The 17,098-nt window shown below is 36.4% G+C and overlaps 1 protein-coding gene across 1 annotated transcript in view; it reads right to left on the reverse strand.

Annotated features, from left to right (window-relative positions):
* LOC103514576 (ATP-binding cassette sub-family G member 1-like) overlaps positions 1 to 17,098 on the reverse strand; it is a 29,480-nt gene that overhangs the window by 1,781 nt on the left and 10,601 nt on the right. Inside the window, exons 4-9 of the mRNA XM_017446283.2 lie at positions 8,992 to 9,126; positions 8,291 to 8,463; positions 1,194 to 1,401; positions 771 to 947; positions 521 to 621; positions 10 to 165 (exon numbers count right to left, since the gene is read on the reverse strand). Of these exons, the coding sequence (XP_017301772.2) occupies positions 10 to 165; positions 521 to 621; positions 771 to 947; positions 1,194 to 1,401; positions 8,291 to 8,463; positions 8,992 to 9,126 (950 nt within the window). The remainder of the gene's footprint in view (positions 1 to 9; positions 166 to 520; positions 622 to 770; positions 948 to 1,193; positions 1,402 to 8,290; positions 8,464 to 8,991; positions 9,127 to 17,098) is intronic.

A 17,098-nucleotide genomic window follows, 5' to 3' on the forward strand; every position in this document is an offset into this window, starting at 1 on the left:
TATACATACCGCAGCGTTGAACACAGAGCCAATACAGAAGCCAATAGCCTCTGACACGAGAGCTACAATGATAGAGTTGATATTAAACCAGAGGAATCTAGACAGACTCAGTGGTTGATCTGAGCACGCGTACGTGAGAGAGGCAAACATGATGGTAAATACAATCTGAAATAATAATAATTAACAGAGAGTTATGGTTTTATTTAATAAGAAGGAACGAGGTTGTTAGTCTTAGCTGATTTAGGGAGGCGCGTAAACGTCAATTGCCGCGCCGCCCGGCCTATAGTAACACAAAGGTCGTGGTTAAGGCTCAAGTTAACACTTCCATGTCAAACTTTAGAAACAATAACCTAACCCAACAGTCCGAGCGAGCCGGTACATAACCACAACCAAAATGGCGAAGTAATTGAATGAAATGTTTTAATATCATAATGAATTAAGCAATGCTCTTCAGGAGGTGTAGGACTGTAGGTAGGTACTTTGTTTATTATAAAATAGTATTAGGTGGATTTATACTTACAATAAGTGGCGCTACTGCCAAGGATAGGGCGGTATAGTAAGACTTGAGCGAATACCAGCGATTGAAATATTCTCGCCTCAATATTTTGATCTCGAATGGCACTGAAATGAATAAAAACCCATTTTTCCTCATGAGTAGCAGTTTCTAATAGATCACTGAAGTTAAGCAACGTTACGTGTAGTTGGTATCCGGATACTTTTCTAAAGGAAAAAAATGAAGCTCGAGGGGGGGGGGGCTCCCTCTAACTTACCATAGTCAGCTGGGTTATAGGTAGGTTTACACACAAGTCCCACTTTGGCTAGGAAGGGTACAAGCTTATGACTAGTGCCCTGATATATACAGAAACCTTTAGCTAAGAGATACACATGGTCCAACATATGGAATATCGTGGAGGAAGGCTGATGCAGAGTACATACGATGGTTCTGCCTGTAAGCAATGTACATTGTACAATACAACAACATGTTAATCCGAAGAATTTTACGAGAAAATACTTATAGGTAATGTGTTTGATTTTGAATACGATAAGCTGGGCCATCCGCGTTATGATTTCATACCTGTGTACGTTACAGATTCATGGATGTCCAGTCTTGCACTGGCGCCGCAGGGGACTCTTTCTTTCCTTCTATGTACCTACAGTTTACTGAACCACGATATAAGAACTAACTCTGTTACCTTGTCTAGCTAGGAACTTGAGCAGGGAAATGACTTGGTTTGTGGTGACTATGTCCAGGCCTGTGGTAGGTTCATCAAGGAAGATGATAGGAGGGTTGTTGACGAGTTCCAGAGCCACTGCCAGTCTCTTCTTCTGACCTCCTGAGAGCCTCTCCACACGAGTATTCTGACAGAACTTCAGATTCAGAGTGGTCATGATTTCCTCCACCTGAAATTAAATAAAATAATTACACTAGGAAATAGAGAAGAAGCTGCCGTTGGTGAAAATGGTGCGTTTCCATAAGAATTCTAAGGAATGCATGATGTATGATTGAACGCGAACATGTATGCAAAGAGCGAGAATAGATCAGTTGCGCTTACTTGGGTGATGTTTCAAAGTCATAGAGCAGGAAAAATGAGGACCAACGGAATTTTTCTTTTTCTTTTATAGAACACACTTAAAGCAACTTGTTAGAAAAATTATAATAAATTAAATTTAATTCGATATGAATATGTATGCATGATTATGTACCGGTAGTACTTAACTATAGTATCTATCTAATGTAAGGCATACCTATAACCTATAAGTATACTTACGCAAGTACAGGCACGCGTAAGTACCTACCTAACCTTCTCTAATTTAGAAACTGTCCTCCAGAAGTTTCAGATTACCTAGAGATTCTATTAACACATTTCTCATTAATGAGGGTATGGTTTTATCTCCAGGTAATTAGAAGTATGTATCTCATTCAAAAATAATTAGACCTTTTTCTTTGTAGTTTATAGGGAGGTATCTCCATATTAAAAGCAAAGTGTCCACTTTGTATGCATGTATGTACCAATTAAAAGCAAAGTTTATAGGGAGGTATCTCCATATCAAAAGCAAAGTAAATATTGCACAAGTTTGCTTCCGCAAGAAACTTGCTGTGTTTTACACACAGAAAGTAATAGGAAATTATCTTGCACAAGAAACTTGCCGTGTTTTTAATACACAGACACATACAGACTGTCATAGGAGTAGAGATTCCTACGTAAAAAATTTGGGCAAATATGTATGATTACCAGTGTATTTTCACACTTAACTGACTAAACATATGTATTAAAAATCATAAAATCATACCTAGGGAAATGTGATTAGGTTTTTACATAGACCACTTATTAGGGAAAAGGTAAAGAGGGGTGCAGTTCAGCCTTGAACCCACACACGATCAATTAATGAATATTTTACCCTTGGCGTAAGACTTGTTATACAATAAATTTACGGTCCCCGAAAAGGCCGGGACTGCGCAGTATTGGTCTCTCTAATGACTATAACGTGATGTGTGGCGGGTCTAACAGTCTATTTCTCTGGTAAATACTGTGTAGGTACTTCTACTTATTATAAAATTATCCGCCAGACACAACATCCAAACTACGTATTTATCAGATGCATAGATACAGTCGATTTATTCAAGTAAAATATACTGAACTTAATAATCTAAAACTTCGGGGAAATCTCCAGTACTTGTTTCAAGTCTGAAGCATGTCATATGCGTATATCTAATAACTAATAACACACCAAGTGAGGTTAATTTGCTGTTAGTATTAATATTAATCCTATGCAAATCATGAATCTATTGCATATCTGATACCCAGTTTCTACGTTTTCTTTCTACACGTTGACGTAGAAATAAAGAAAACATGGAATTCGAAGTAGATGTTCTATGGCTGTGATTGTACATTTAATGTACAACAATGGTTAATAGGTTGTAGGTAAGTAGATTTTTTTTTACCTATCAAAATTAATTGGTTAATTTCAGTCTCCTGTCTTCTCCAAAGTTGGTTATATTATTACGAACAAAATATAGGTTTATATTTATACAATATACACTTTTTAATCACACAATATTCCAACAATTTTTGGGTTCGAATTTGTTGCATGGTTGGATGATTGAGTGGCAATTACTGCGGGTATAATGATAGATCGGAACGTTTCCTTGCTGTTGCTGATATTTCCAATGTTTGCATGATGATAGTTTCCCGTCCACAGTCAAGGATAGCGAGGAAAATTAGAATACAACATTATCGGTATTTAATCACACAATATTCCAACAATTTTTGGGTTCGAATTTGTTGCATGGTTGGATGATTGAGTAGCAATTACTGCGGGTATAATGATAGATCGGAACGTTTCCTCGCTGTTGCTGATATTTCCAATGTTTGCATGATGATAGTTTCCCGTCCACAGTCAAGGATAGCGAGGAAAATTAGAATACAACATTATCTATGCAGAGTATACAGAAATACAACATTATCTATGCAGAGTATACAGAAATACAACATTATCTATGTAGGGTATACAGAAATACAACATTATCTATGCAGAGTATACAGAAATACAACATTATCTATGCAGAGTATACAGAAATACAACATTATCTATGCAGAGTATATATACACTTACCATAGTCAGCTGGGTTATAGGTAGGTTTACACACAAGTCCCACTTTGGCTAGGAAGGGTACAAGCTTATGACTAGTGCCCTGATATATACAGAAACCTTTAGCTAAGAGATACACATGGTCCAACATATGGAATATCGTGGAGGAAGGCTGATGCAGAGTACATACGATGGTTCTGCCTGTAAGCAATGTACATTGTACAATACAACAACATGTTAATCCGAAGAATTTTACGAGAAAATACTTATAGGTAATGTGTTTGATTTTGAATACGATAGTCTGAAATGCTGAATGTAGGATATTTTTTGCGTACAGTGTAGTTATATTTTCACAATGACGTTAAAGGTTAAGCCTCCATTAGAGAAGAAGAAGAACAAGGACTTACTCAGCATGACATTCCTCATAACCTGAGTATACACTAGAAACACTTGGACACTGATGAGAAACTTGAAGTTATCGAAAGGTCTGGCTGCATCATTTCCAACTTTTTGAAATATAAGTCCCACCATGAGAGCGATTCCTAAGTGATGGCCCAGCTGAATCCAGAACCCTGTCTGGAAATAAAAACAAACAATCATCAATAGATACCTAGTTCACATTTTCACCAAATTTTACCACGAAAATTTCAACTTTTTTTTGAAAGTGGGACAAGGAGGAAGGTCGGGCCTAGCATTCTGGAATGTCACTATGAATCTCGAATTCAAATCAAATCATGAATAATTTTATTATTCTTTGTGGTTAAGCAGAGAGCTTCTTCACAACTTTTGTGGGTATCACAGCATTACTAAGTGCCTCCTTTACTATTAATTCGCATTCGTCATCAATATTTTTACACTGGTAATGCCGCCACTGGTCGCTACTCGATTGAAGAATCTACTCAATTATTGTTCTCACGAGGCTGAGTGCTCTCCGAACTCCAAGCACAGAGGACCTCCGGCGTGCAATTCTAGTATGATACCCACTCGGGCACGGACTCACGGAGTTGCTACATGAATGTCTGATTATCACTTTTTCTTGCTTAAAAGATTGGTTTGGCCATCCAGAGGAAATGCTGCGTGCATCCTAGGGTCTGTGTCGGAGGGGAGATATTTTAGTGATTTTTTTTATAATTAAATAAAGTTTAGTTAGTAATTTGTCACTTTCCTGATACTTACCATGTTTCTGCCTTGCTGTAACATCATCCGGCAGAATAGAATCCACACCTGCTGCAGGAAAGACGTAGGAAATGTCACATCAGCTTTGCCGATATTTGTGCTGGCTAGATTGACTGGAGGTATACTGGCTAGGGTTTCCTGTCGACCTGTGGGATAATTGGAGATTATAGTCAAACTAAAGGTGCATGTAAAATTTCAGCTTCCCAGAGTGAACGGTAAAAAAATTAAAAGGGTGGCCTGGGACTTTATGAACGGACTATATTGTATACGAAGGTCAATAAGAATAGATTACTAAATGGTTATTATTAGTAGGCAGTAAGTAGGTATTGATTTTTGGTCGGACACAAACGTGGGTATAAGCTGCGCGCTGCTGCACCTTCAAGTATAAGTTGAAATTTGATTTTGTGATATACCTATATGTATACTCGTATTCTATCTTTCCAAGAAACAAGTAAAGAATTGAAAACACATCTCAATTGAACAGGAGGCGTACAGTGCGCACGCCAAGTAAAAAAAAAAAAAAGGAATCTTAATTGTGTTAAGCATAAATGCTTGTCACAAATGTCGTTCCCTGCTTAATGCACTACGCTAAATTTTATGACTAAATTTTCCAGGTTCCAGTTAACACTTTATTAATGGAGAGAGAAGTTTAGGTAGGGAAGAGGTACTCACAGATTTTAGACACGGACAATGTGTCAGACTCGAAATCTTCGTCAGACCAACAGATCTTTCCGTTTTGGATTTCCGCTGATAGGACTTTGATTGTAGTTTTGTTCAGCACTTCAAACACTGTAATCAAAATCCAAACATTTCAAACACTGAAAACATGGATACTCGAATTTCGAAGTACGCTTATGTCCGGTGCCATAATAGATTATATGTAGTTTAAACTCGACTCAAGTTTAACTCTCAGAGGTTTGGTTAGCCATATGATTTGGTTAATAAGGAAGAAAAAATCTTATTGTTTAATCCAAGACTTTAACTTAATCCGAGTTTTAACTCTGACTGTGGTCCGGCCATTAATCAAATTGTCCTCACGAGGCTGAAAATTCACAGCTATAAAGGTATTTATGGATAGGTCTAATCATTTGGTCACTCAAATGTGTGATGCTCCAGCATCTTGGAAAATATTATCATAGGTACCTAATGTATTAACAAGTGATTCATGTTATACGATTAGTGATTGAATATATGTATACCACAGGGCCGTATTTAGAGGGGCGAGCCCCCCCCCCCCCCCCCGAGCTCCATTTTTCTCCTTTACTGTACGTCAGACTTCGAAAAATTGGGGCCGAGGGGGCCCGGCCACCCCCCTCCCTACCTTCGAGCTTCATTTTCTCCTGTACTGTAGGCCCAGACTCCTAAAATTTAGAGCAGGGGTTCTTAACCTTTTAGAATTGGCGGACCACTATTGATAAACCAAAAATCTCGCGGACCACTTGAGATTATGTATGTAGAGTATACAGAAATACAACATTATCTATGTAGAGTAGGTATACAGAAATACAACATTATCTATGTAGAGTATACATCAGAAATACAACATTATCTATGCAGAGTATACAGAAATACATTGACATTTAAGTCTAATCCAGCAAGAGATTCTCAGAAAATGTAAAAAAAAGCTTTGTTTAAATTTTTGCGAACCGCCGCCTTTACTCATTTCCAGACATTGAGCTTGTGGTTATTTTAAATAGCTAGCAGGTGATAGCTAATAAATGGGAAGTTGTAGGTGTACATACATATTATAATAGCCAGCCTAGATCTTATTATTATTGTGTACGAGTATGTATGATGTACGTAATAGACACAGTGACGTCACAACATTTGCGTAATGCAAAGTGGATAGTTGATATCTAAGCAGGAAAAGGATCGAGTAGTGCGTAGAGTAATTGCAAGATTTTCATGATCTTGTTTTTACTCTATGATCGTACTTGGGATGGGATTCTTAACTACTTGTAACTTGATATTATAATCATAATTATCTACTTGATCTGCATGATTATATTTATCGACTTGCACCTACCCACGTGAAGTTACTAAATAACTTATTTTTCTCAAGAAAAACATCCATACTTATTTCTTTCAAATGCACGTTAAACTAACACATGACCATAGGTACCCATTAACAGGTACCATGTTCTCATTCCTTGTACCATGTACCTATTTAGTACCTAATATTAGGTTGGTGGATAAATAATGCTAATAACATAATAACTACCTATCCAATGTACCTATCTATGCATACATAGGTACCTACACTACACTAGATTAGACTAGTTTCAAGTTCTATAATACATTTAAGGATAATCTGTATATCTACCTACAGTCAATATTAAAACTATGTAAATGATACTGATAAAACGATTTTTTATTTATTACAAGTAGGTATTAAACAATTAATTATTGTTATTGTAAGTATTTTCAATTTAATTGGAATACCTATAACCTATAGCTACCTTGTTTATCCTGCCCGAATAGGACTGGAAATCAGCACGCCATCAGTATTACTACAAGGTCGAGTGTATTGTTTTCTTAAAATTATTGTATTTACACATCATTAAAATAAATTAATTAAATGTTTACATAATCTATTGAGGATCGAATAACTTTGCGAAGTTCCATGGAAAATTTTACATTAAAAAACTAACTTATCTAAAAACTAATCCAATTTATTATTTTTTTTTCCTTTGTGAACACTTCCCATGGCATGTCATTTTTTTATTATTATATAGGTAGGTACACTGGTACATATATTTTTTTAAAAACGCTGAATATGAATTAGAATTTCGATTTTAATTTCGCGCTAAAAAACCGTGGAAATAAGTTTTCCTACCATCGCATCGGATTATTTTACAGTTTTCCTGCCTGTGTTCCAAAGGCAAGCTGTAAAAAATTGGGTAGGTATTATAAAATTTAGAAACAGTTTCACAGCATTAAGCAAAAAAGAACCATCCAAAAGGCAATTCCCCTAGATGCCTAGATGGTTCTTTTCTGCTTTATGGTATAGGTACATAGTAAGTACTATACCTATTAGTGTGGTCCTCCGTTGAAATGTGAATTTGCAATTGAAATATGAGTGCAAATTTTTTGTCGATGATGGGCATCGAAGTGCATGGCAAGCACGCAGCACGCACTGGGCTGGGCTAACAAAGAGTTTTTTTCTAATCACAAATTGATTAACAGAAACTAGAGGTACCTAAAGAATTTAACCCTGGGATTTGAACCCACGATCTCCTGATTACTTATTGAGCTATCAACTACCAAGGGATCAAAGACGAATAGCCAGCCTAGTTAGCTTGGTTCGTAGCGCGTCTGCCTTGTAAGCGCTAGGCCGCGAGTTCAATTCTCGCCCGGGGCAGATTTTATCCTGACCGAATAATGTTCATTTCGTTCTCGGAACGGCTGGCTTTTTCCTATCCTGTCTTCTTTCTCTCTTCAATTTCGGGACAATAAGTCCTTAGGAGTTACAGTTCCCTCTATCAATATCAAACCTCTTGGGGAAAAAAAGACGAATACTTACAGCTGCCCGTTTCTCATCCTGATTCAATTCATTGCCTAGTTTAAGATGTGCTGCTACCAGTAGGGACTCATATACTGTGAGATGAGACTGTAACAGATCCTCCTGCATAATGTAAGCACTCAGCTTGTTGAATAATGCTAACTGCCGCTCTGCACCGTTTGTGTAAATAGAACCTGCAACAAAATGCAAGAGGGTTACTCTTAGATACATAAGGTAGGACTAAGTAGGTAGCAGTTTACTTGATGATTTGCATAACAACATGACAAGCCGAATTTGAACCAATAAAAAATTTATTCATCATCCTGGAATAACAAGGACTATCCTATCCTATCTAAAACGGAGGAAGAGTGTGAAAAAGGGGTAGTTTTCAGTGACAAAATATCATAATACCATAGTAGCTAAGCTACTTTTTAAGCTCGGAAATTTCAAAACTAAGTAGGTAGCAGTTTACTTGATGATTTGCATAACAACTTGACAAGTCGAATTTGAAACAATAAAAAATTATTCATCATCCTGGAATAACAAGGACTATCCAATCTAAAACGGAGGAAGAGTGTGAAAAAGGGGTAGTTTTCGGTGACAAAATATCATAATACCACAGTAGCTAAGCTACTTTTTAAGCTCGGAAATTTCAAATTACTTTTATTTTCCTTTAAGGATCTCTTTTCAAAGGGCCGGGTAGATGGTTATCATAAACTTACCGCCTACTCCTTGTGAGACATAACCGACCAGAATATTCATGAGGGAACTCTTTCCAGCACCAGACGGGCCCATGATGCATGTGATCTCACCGGATTTGAAGAATCCATTAATTCCTTTGATGATGTGCTTTCTTCCTGTAATCAGACAACAACAGAAATTCACCATTAATTCCTTTGATGATGTGCTTTCTTCCTGTAATCAGACAACAACAGAAATTCATGTTAAACTTCTCCTTCATGTTTTGATGATGTGCTTTCTTCCTGTAATCAGACAACAACAGAAATTCATGTTAACTTCTCCTTTATGTTTATCATGGAGTCATGAATCTACACAAAGTTACGGAGTCAACCATCAAGATATTCTGCATAAATCAAGCATTATCTATATAAAATAATGTAGATTTTGTAGATCTTCAAAATCTTTATACCTACATAATGAGGACCAGGTTCACGGATTTTATACGGAAAACTAATCCGCCTATATTCAACTACATATGAATATGCATATTCACTAAGGAAAATGGAGTTTTGTCATCTCCACTAACAAAAGAGGAATTTTGTCATCTCCACTAACAAAAGAGGAATTTTGTCATCTCCACTAACAAAAGAGGAATTTTGTCACCATATTCACTAAGGAAAATGGAGTTTTGTCATCTCCACTAACAAAAGAGGAATTTTGTTATCTCCACTAACAAAAGAGGAATTTTGTTATCTCCACTAACAAAAGAGGAATTTTGTCATCTCCACTAACAAAAGAGGAATTTTGTCATCTCCACTAACAAAAGAGGAATTTTGTAATCTCCACTAACAAAAGAGGAATTTTGTCATCTCCACTAACAAAAGAGGAATTTTGTCATCTCCACTAACAAAAGAGGAATTTTGTAATCTCCACTAACAAAAGAGGAATTTTGACATCACCACTAACTAAAATAGAGTTTTGACATCTCCACTAACAAATAAATTATAATAATTAATTTTTCACATAAGAAAACAAAATGTTATATTTATATTTGTTTTACTTCATATTTTTGTCAGAAAAGTAAATTGGTTAAGCTTGTTTGGGTTCGATTCACTTTGGTGACTTAACAAAATTATACTTTGATGTATGTAGATTTGTAGATGGGGGGGGGGCTACAAATTAATATAGGCCAATACTTTAAGTACAGGGTTCGACAGAAAGAATGGACGGTTTTCAAAATCATGCTAGGGAGTCAATTTTTAAGCTAGAGTAGTGATGCTCCGACTTCCGCGAACCCACTTTCACAGAAATACAACATTATCTATGTAGAGTATACAGAAATACAACATTATCTATGTAGAGTAGGTATACAGAAATACAATATTATCTATGTAGAGTATACAGAAATACAACATTATCTATGCAGAGTATACAGAAATACATTGACATTTGAGTCTAATCCAGCAAGAGATTCTCAGAAAATGTAAAAAAAAGCTTTGTTTAAATTTTTGCGAACCGCCTTTGCTCACTTCCAGACATTGAGCTTGTGGTTATTTTAAATAGATAGCAGGTGCTAGCTAATAGGTAAATGGGAAGTGGTACGTATACATACATATTATAGGTTATACGTTTGGTGGGGTGGGTAAATGGGTTTAAGAACTGCTTGGTTTTTTACAATACATGGCCAATGTACCTACTTACCTATACTTTGTCTAGTAATCAATGGGTCTCCATAATACCTACTTACCATACCGTATGAACCGTATCATTATAAATATTAACTATGAATATGTAGCTTGTAATTGAATTGAATTGAATTGAATTGAATATGCATAATATGACGTAGATATGTAATGTAAGCCATCATGTGTATAATATTGTAGATATAAGTTGAAACTGGTATATCATAATAATAAAATAATCGTCCTGTCTATCAAGAGATCCTAGCAGTCAATGTGAAACCCAAATATTTTTGACATGTAGTGGTTCAGATTTGAACCCAGGACCTTCTGCATGGCAAGCAAGTACTTTACCACTGGGCTAACCGTGCCCCCAAACTCCGTGTCAGTACTGCCCGTGTACTTTTGTGACAACCGGTATATCATATAGTCATCAGAGTTTCAGAGTACCTACCTGATTATTAGAAAAAATATGCATGGTTTGTACCTACTATTTCATTATCTATTAGGTACCTAATTAAAATAGGAAAAATAGATTCACATGCTACCGATGATAGCTATTTCGGGGTGTAACGCATCAGCCTCGTGAGGTACAAATGGGCGAGTTATCGTGGAATAGACAAACTCATTAGAAAATGGTCGATCTAAAACTTGAAACTCTTTTAGTTCGTTCAAAGGCAAACTTTAACAATTATCATTGAAAGCAAGTAGTAGATAGATAAGTAAGGTAGTAGATAAATAACCAAGGTATTGTACCTTCTTCTTAAAAGTACACAACACAAAGAGTGTTTCATCGCCGTTTTTATTTCGTAGCAGTGAAATACAAGTGCATTTTCGATGGTCAGATTCGAACCCAGGACCTTCTGCATGGCAAGCAAGTACTTTACCACTGGGCTAACCGTGCCCCCAAACTCCGTGACAGTACTGCCCGTGTACTTTTGTGACAACCGGTATATCATATAGTCATCAGAGTTTCAGAGTACCTACCTGATTATTAGAAAAAATATGCATGGTTTGTACCTACTATTTCATTATCTATTAGGTACCTACCTAATTAAAATAGGAAAAATAGATTCACATGCTACCGATGATAGCTATTTCGGGGTGTAACGCATCAGCCTCGTGAGAACAATTTTACTAAAAGAGCTCATCATATTCCTACAAAATGGCAATTTGGATTTAACCTCCAAAAGTATGTATGGTTTTTAAATTAATTAGCCCTGACATCAAAGCGAATATTCTTGTTTAATATACATAACTGAACCTATACTGCATGACGTGAGTCATCTGACCCAAATATCAGACCATCTTGTCTGCAGATTTGTACACAGCTAATGAAGGAAATGTCTGATAGTTTCATCATTCAGACGGTCTGACTTCGATCAAAACTGACGAACAGTCTCATCCAATTGATGAAAAATGCGAAAAGTGAAGAAAAAAAGTTAGCTTGGAGTGTAGCTTGCCTGCCTTGTAAGCTCTGGATCGCGGGCTCTGGCTGTCTCCTATAACGTCTTCCTTCTCTCTTGGCTTTCGGGACGATAAGACCTCTGCACTTATAGTTCCCTCAATCAAACATCAAACTTCATATTTTTTTTTTAAGAGGTTTGACAGAGGGAACTGTAACTGCTATGGTCCTATCGTCCCGAAATCGAAGAGAGAAGGAAGAGAAGGAAGACAGGATAGGAGAAAGCCAGCCGTTCCGAGAACGAACATTATCCCATCAGGATAAAATCCGCCCCAGGCGGGAATCGAACCCGCGGCCTAGCGCTTACAAGGCAGACGCACTACCAACTAAGCTAACTATAATAGGCTGGCCCAACTTCATAAAAAAGTGCAAAATTGTAAAGTTGCTTTCCTTATATCTGAAGCTTGCTCTGAGCTCTTCCACCCAACATAGCGTATCAACATATTGAAGATAATACCATGTGTGTAGTGAATCACATGGCAGACACGTTTCTCATTTAACACACAAGAGGTTGACCTAGGACTTTGCGTATGCGGTCTCGTAGACCTAGAACCAAACTGAACTTAATGGTAGAACCGGTTTCCAGCATGCTGTCAAGAAGTAGGGTACTGCTAAAAGTTCAGTTCAGAATACAGGTAGATAACCCCTTGTATTCCCCTGTGCCTAATTCTCAAAGGGGAATTTTGCCATATTCACTAAGGAAAATGGAGTTTTGTCATCTCCACTAACAAAAGAGGAATTTTGTAATCTCCACTAACAAAAGAGGAATTTTGACATCACCACTAACTAAAATAGAGTTTTGACATCTCCACTAACAAATAAATTATAATAATTAATTTTTCACATAAGAAAACAAAATGTTATATTTATATTTGTTTTACTTCATATTTTTGTCAGAAAAGTAAATTGGTTAAGCTTGTTTGGGTTCGATTCACTTTGGTGACTTAACAAAATTATACTTTGATGTATGTAGATTTGTAGATGGGGGGGGGGCTACAAATTAATATAGGCCAATACTTTAAGTACAGGGTTCGGCAGAAAGAATGGACGGTTTTCAAAATCATGCTAGGGAGTCAATTTTTAAGCTAGAGTAGTGATGCTCCGACTTCCGTGAACCCACTTTTCCAAAAACTTAGACTCTGAGGAACACAACGATACCAATATCGCCAGTTTCTGACAAGTTTTAACAAAGTTATAGGCAAATGAAAACCGTTCGTTCTTTCTGCCGGACCCTGTATATTAAATATTAATACATTTAGGAGAAAAAAAGCCCGAGGGTTGGGGGGCCCTGGGTCCTTCTAAATACGGCCCTGACATTTATACGTACGTACACTCGGACCAGCCCTGTGTCAATATTATCATCATCATCTTGTGCTTGTTGAACTTGATCTGAAAATGAATCTACCTACTTATTGCATATGATACTTAACACATTGTGGTACCTTTACTATTACTACTCGTACTCACATTCATAATATCAAAATCATTCTCTCTTAGTTAACCCTGAACTTGTAGGTTATTTTTTTTCTCTCTTGAAAAGTGATGAAGTTTTTTGTGGTCACAGTCTCAGATAAGATAGCATTAAATTTCATTCCTTGCCAGAGAATGAACCCAGACCCACCTACCAGTTCAACTAGTTGTTCAAGATAGAACCTTGAACTTGTTTGAAGCAGATGCACCATTATTTTCAGAGTCATAATGTTAGGTAAGTTAACTGGCCCGGCTATTCACGCTCAGACTTTGTCGTGTCTCGAGGGGGAGGGGGGGGGCTAGGCCCCTTTGCGCCCCTTGAACCCGCTACAATACAGACCCGGTCTCACTGTAGACTGTAGTAGATATATGTACATCATGAAAAAGTAGAGCGGGTGAAACAGCCATTATAAATAAACCCTGTCCCCCTCTATTTCCTCCCCTGAATTCTATATACCTATGTATAGACAAGTGGCTTTTTTATAGACCAACAGAGAGATCAGGTAACAAGGGTAAAAGTTAAAATAATTAGAAACATTTACCGACACTTCTTATTCTCGTTATTAGACCATTTATCGCGTACTGTATAAATAGTTAGGTATACTGTATAAACATAAACATACAGTATAAAGGTAGGTTAGGTATACTTATGTATCTTCTAAAATTGACAGGTAGAATTAAATATGTATTTGTAGTACGTACAATAGTAGCCAAGACCGAAGTAATATCTACAACTCAACTACCGCTATAGGTGTATCTATAGCATGTATTATTATTCATCAATGTACTAGTACTATTAGGTTGGTATAGATTTATTATAGCTACGTGTTGAAACCTAGCTAGCCATGTGTGTAACGCTCAATACCCGCTCAACCAAAGGAAGATGATGCTAAGCGCTCTAATGTTTTCCTGATCTCAGTCCATACACTTCTGGTTACCTATGAAATACCGGTCCTACATCTAAGTTATAAAGGTTAGAATCGATCACGGAAAACCGGACTAGCCAGTTGGTTTCTATGGCGACCAAGATACTCGGGAAATCCGCCCAATGTGGTTTCGTGTGGTCTGGAACAAAGAGAAACAGAATCATGCTATCATTAGAGTGACATTGGGTATCTAGACGCGAGAGATCAGAAATCTAAGTTATAGGTTAGAATCGATAAAAGTGGTGAGATCAGAAAATTAAGGCCAAGTCTGCATTCCCAGTTTTTCGTGTCTGCTGAAAATGCTGAATCTCAATTCCTTCACTACACATGAATATGTAACTCTCGTAACACTCTGTGTAAGTTAGTGCGATTTTCGTGCCATCCTGTATAGGTAGTGCGATTTCATGTTGTTGTGGGTTTTCCTATTAATTTTCTTGAATTTTCCTATTCCTAAATCAATTATCTAATATGTAGATCTGGATTCTGGACTGATTATCTATTTAATTGCTTGTTAGTTTACGTCGGTGTTTAATATGTATTTTGAGTAAAAAAGAATCTCAAGGAGTGTGTTGGAAATATCTTGAGTTTCCTCAAAATGACGGACAATCTAGAAATAGAAATTCAAATCTTTCTCTAGTTTTTCCCAAATACACTTACCTGATGTTACTTGTACCGGTAGCCGGTAGGTACCTACCTATATTTGAGAAACTAAAACAGGATACCTACTACCTAGTAATCCTTTTCCTGGTTTAATTTTTGTTTATTTTATGTAGGTTTGTAGGTAATTATTTATTTTTTACCTTCCATATCAGTTTTCCTGGTTATTATTAGATATCATTTTCCATTAAGGCCGTATTACATTAGGAGCCCATTAAACATTTTGAGCCCTCCGCCGCGCCGAAATTCGAGTTCTCCAAATACCTACATAATAATAATAATAATAATAATTTTTATTTTTAATGTGTCAAACCTTGGTAGAGTTTTGAGGTCTTCATTTGAATTTCCCAATGCCATAGACTGGGACATATCAAGGGAGTTATTTACTCCTTCATGTTTTGATGATGTGCTTTCTTCCTGTAATCAGACAACAACAGAAATTCATGTTAAACTTCTCCTTCATGTTTTGATGATGTGCTTTCTTCCTGTAATCAGACAACAACAGAAATTCATGTTAAACTTCTCCTTCATGTTTTGATGATGTGCTTTCTTCCTGTAATCAGACAACAACAGAAATTCATGTTAAACTTCTCCTTCATGTTTTGATGATGTGCTTTCTTCCTGTAATCAGACAACAACAGAAATTCATGTTAAACTTCTCCTTCATGTTTTGATGATGTGCTTTCTTCCTGTAATCAGACAACAACAGAAATTCATGTTAAACTTCTCCTTCATGTTTTGATGATGTGCTTTCTTCCTGTAATCAGACAACAACAGAAATTCATGTTAAACTTCTCCTTCATGTTTTGATGATGTTCTTTCTTCCTGTAATCAGACAACAACAGAAATTCATGTTAAACTTCTCCTTCATGTTTTGATGATGTTCTTTCTTCCTGTAATCAGACAACAACAGAAATTCATGTTAAACTTCTCCTTCATGTTTTGATGATGTTCTTTCTTCCTGTAATCAGACAACAACAGAAATTCATGTTAACTTCTCCTTTATGTTTATCATGGAGTCATGAATCTACACAAAGTTACGGAGTCAACCATCAAGATATTCTGCATAAATCAAGCATTATCTATATAAAATAATGTAGATTTTGTAGATCTTCAAAATCTTTATACCTACATAATGAGGACCAGGTTCACGGATTTTATACGGAAAACTAATCCGCCTATATTCAACTACATATGAATATGTAACTCTCGTAACACTCTGTGTATGTAGTGCGATTTTCGTGCCATCCTGTATAAGTAGTGCGATTTTCGTGCCATCCTGTATAAATAGGTAGTGCGATTTCATGTTGTTGTGGGTTTTCCTATTAATTTTCTTGAATTTTCCTAAATCAACTATCCAATATGTAGATCTGGACTGATTATCTATTTAATTGCTTGTTAGTTTACGTCGGTGTTTACGTCGGTGTTTAATATGTAGGATTTTGAGTAAAAAGGAATCTCAAGGAGTGTGTTGGAAATATCTTGAGTTTCCTCAAAATGACGGACAATCTAGAAATAGAAATTCAAATCTTTCTCTAGTTTTTCCCAAATACACTTACCTGATGTTACTTGTACCGGTAGCCGGTAGGTACCTACCTATATATTTGAGAAACTAAAACAGGATACCTACTACCGAGTAATCCTTTTCCTGGTTTAATTTTTGTTTATTTTATGTAGGTTTGTAGGTAGGTAATTATTTATTTTTTACCTACCATATCAGTTTTCCTGGGTATTATTAGATATCGTTTTCCTTTAAAGCGGTATTACATTATGTGCCCATTAAACATTTTGAGTCCTCCGCCGCGCCGAAATTCGAGTTCTCCAAATACCTACATAATAATAATAATAATAATAATTTTTATTTTTAATGTGTCAAACCTTGGTAGAGTTTTGAGGTCTTCATTTGAATTTCCCAATGCCATAGACTGGGACATATCAAGGGAGTTATTTA

This window comes from Diaphorina citri, unplaced genomic scaffold (genome assembly GCF_000475195.1).
Source record: "Diaphorina citri unplaced genomic scaffold, Diaci psyllid genome assembly version 1.1 scaffold1172, whole genome shotgun sequence".
Lineage (NCBI taxonomy): Eukaryota > Metazoa > Arthropoda > Insecta > Hemiptera > Psyllidae > Diaphorina > Diaphorina citri.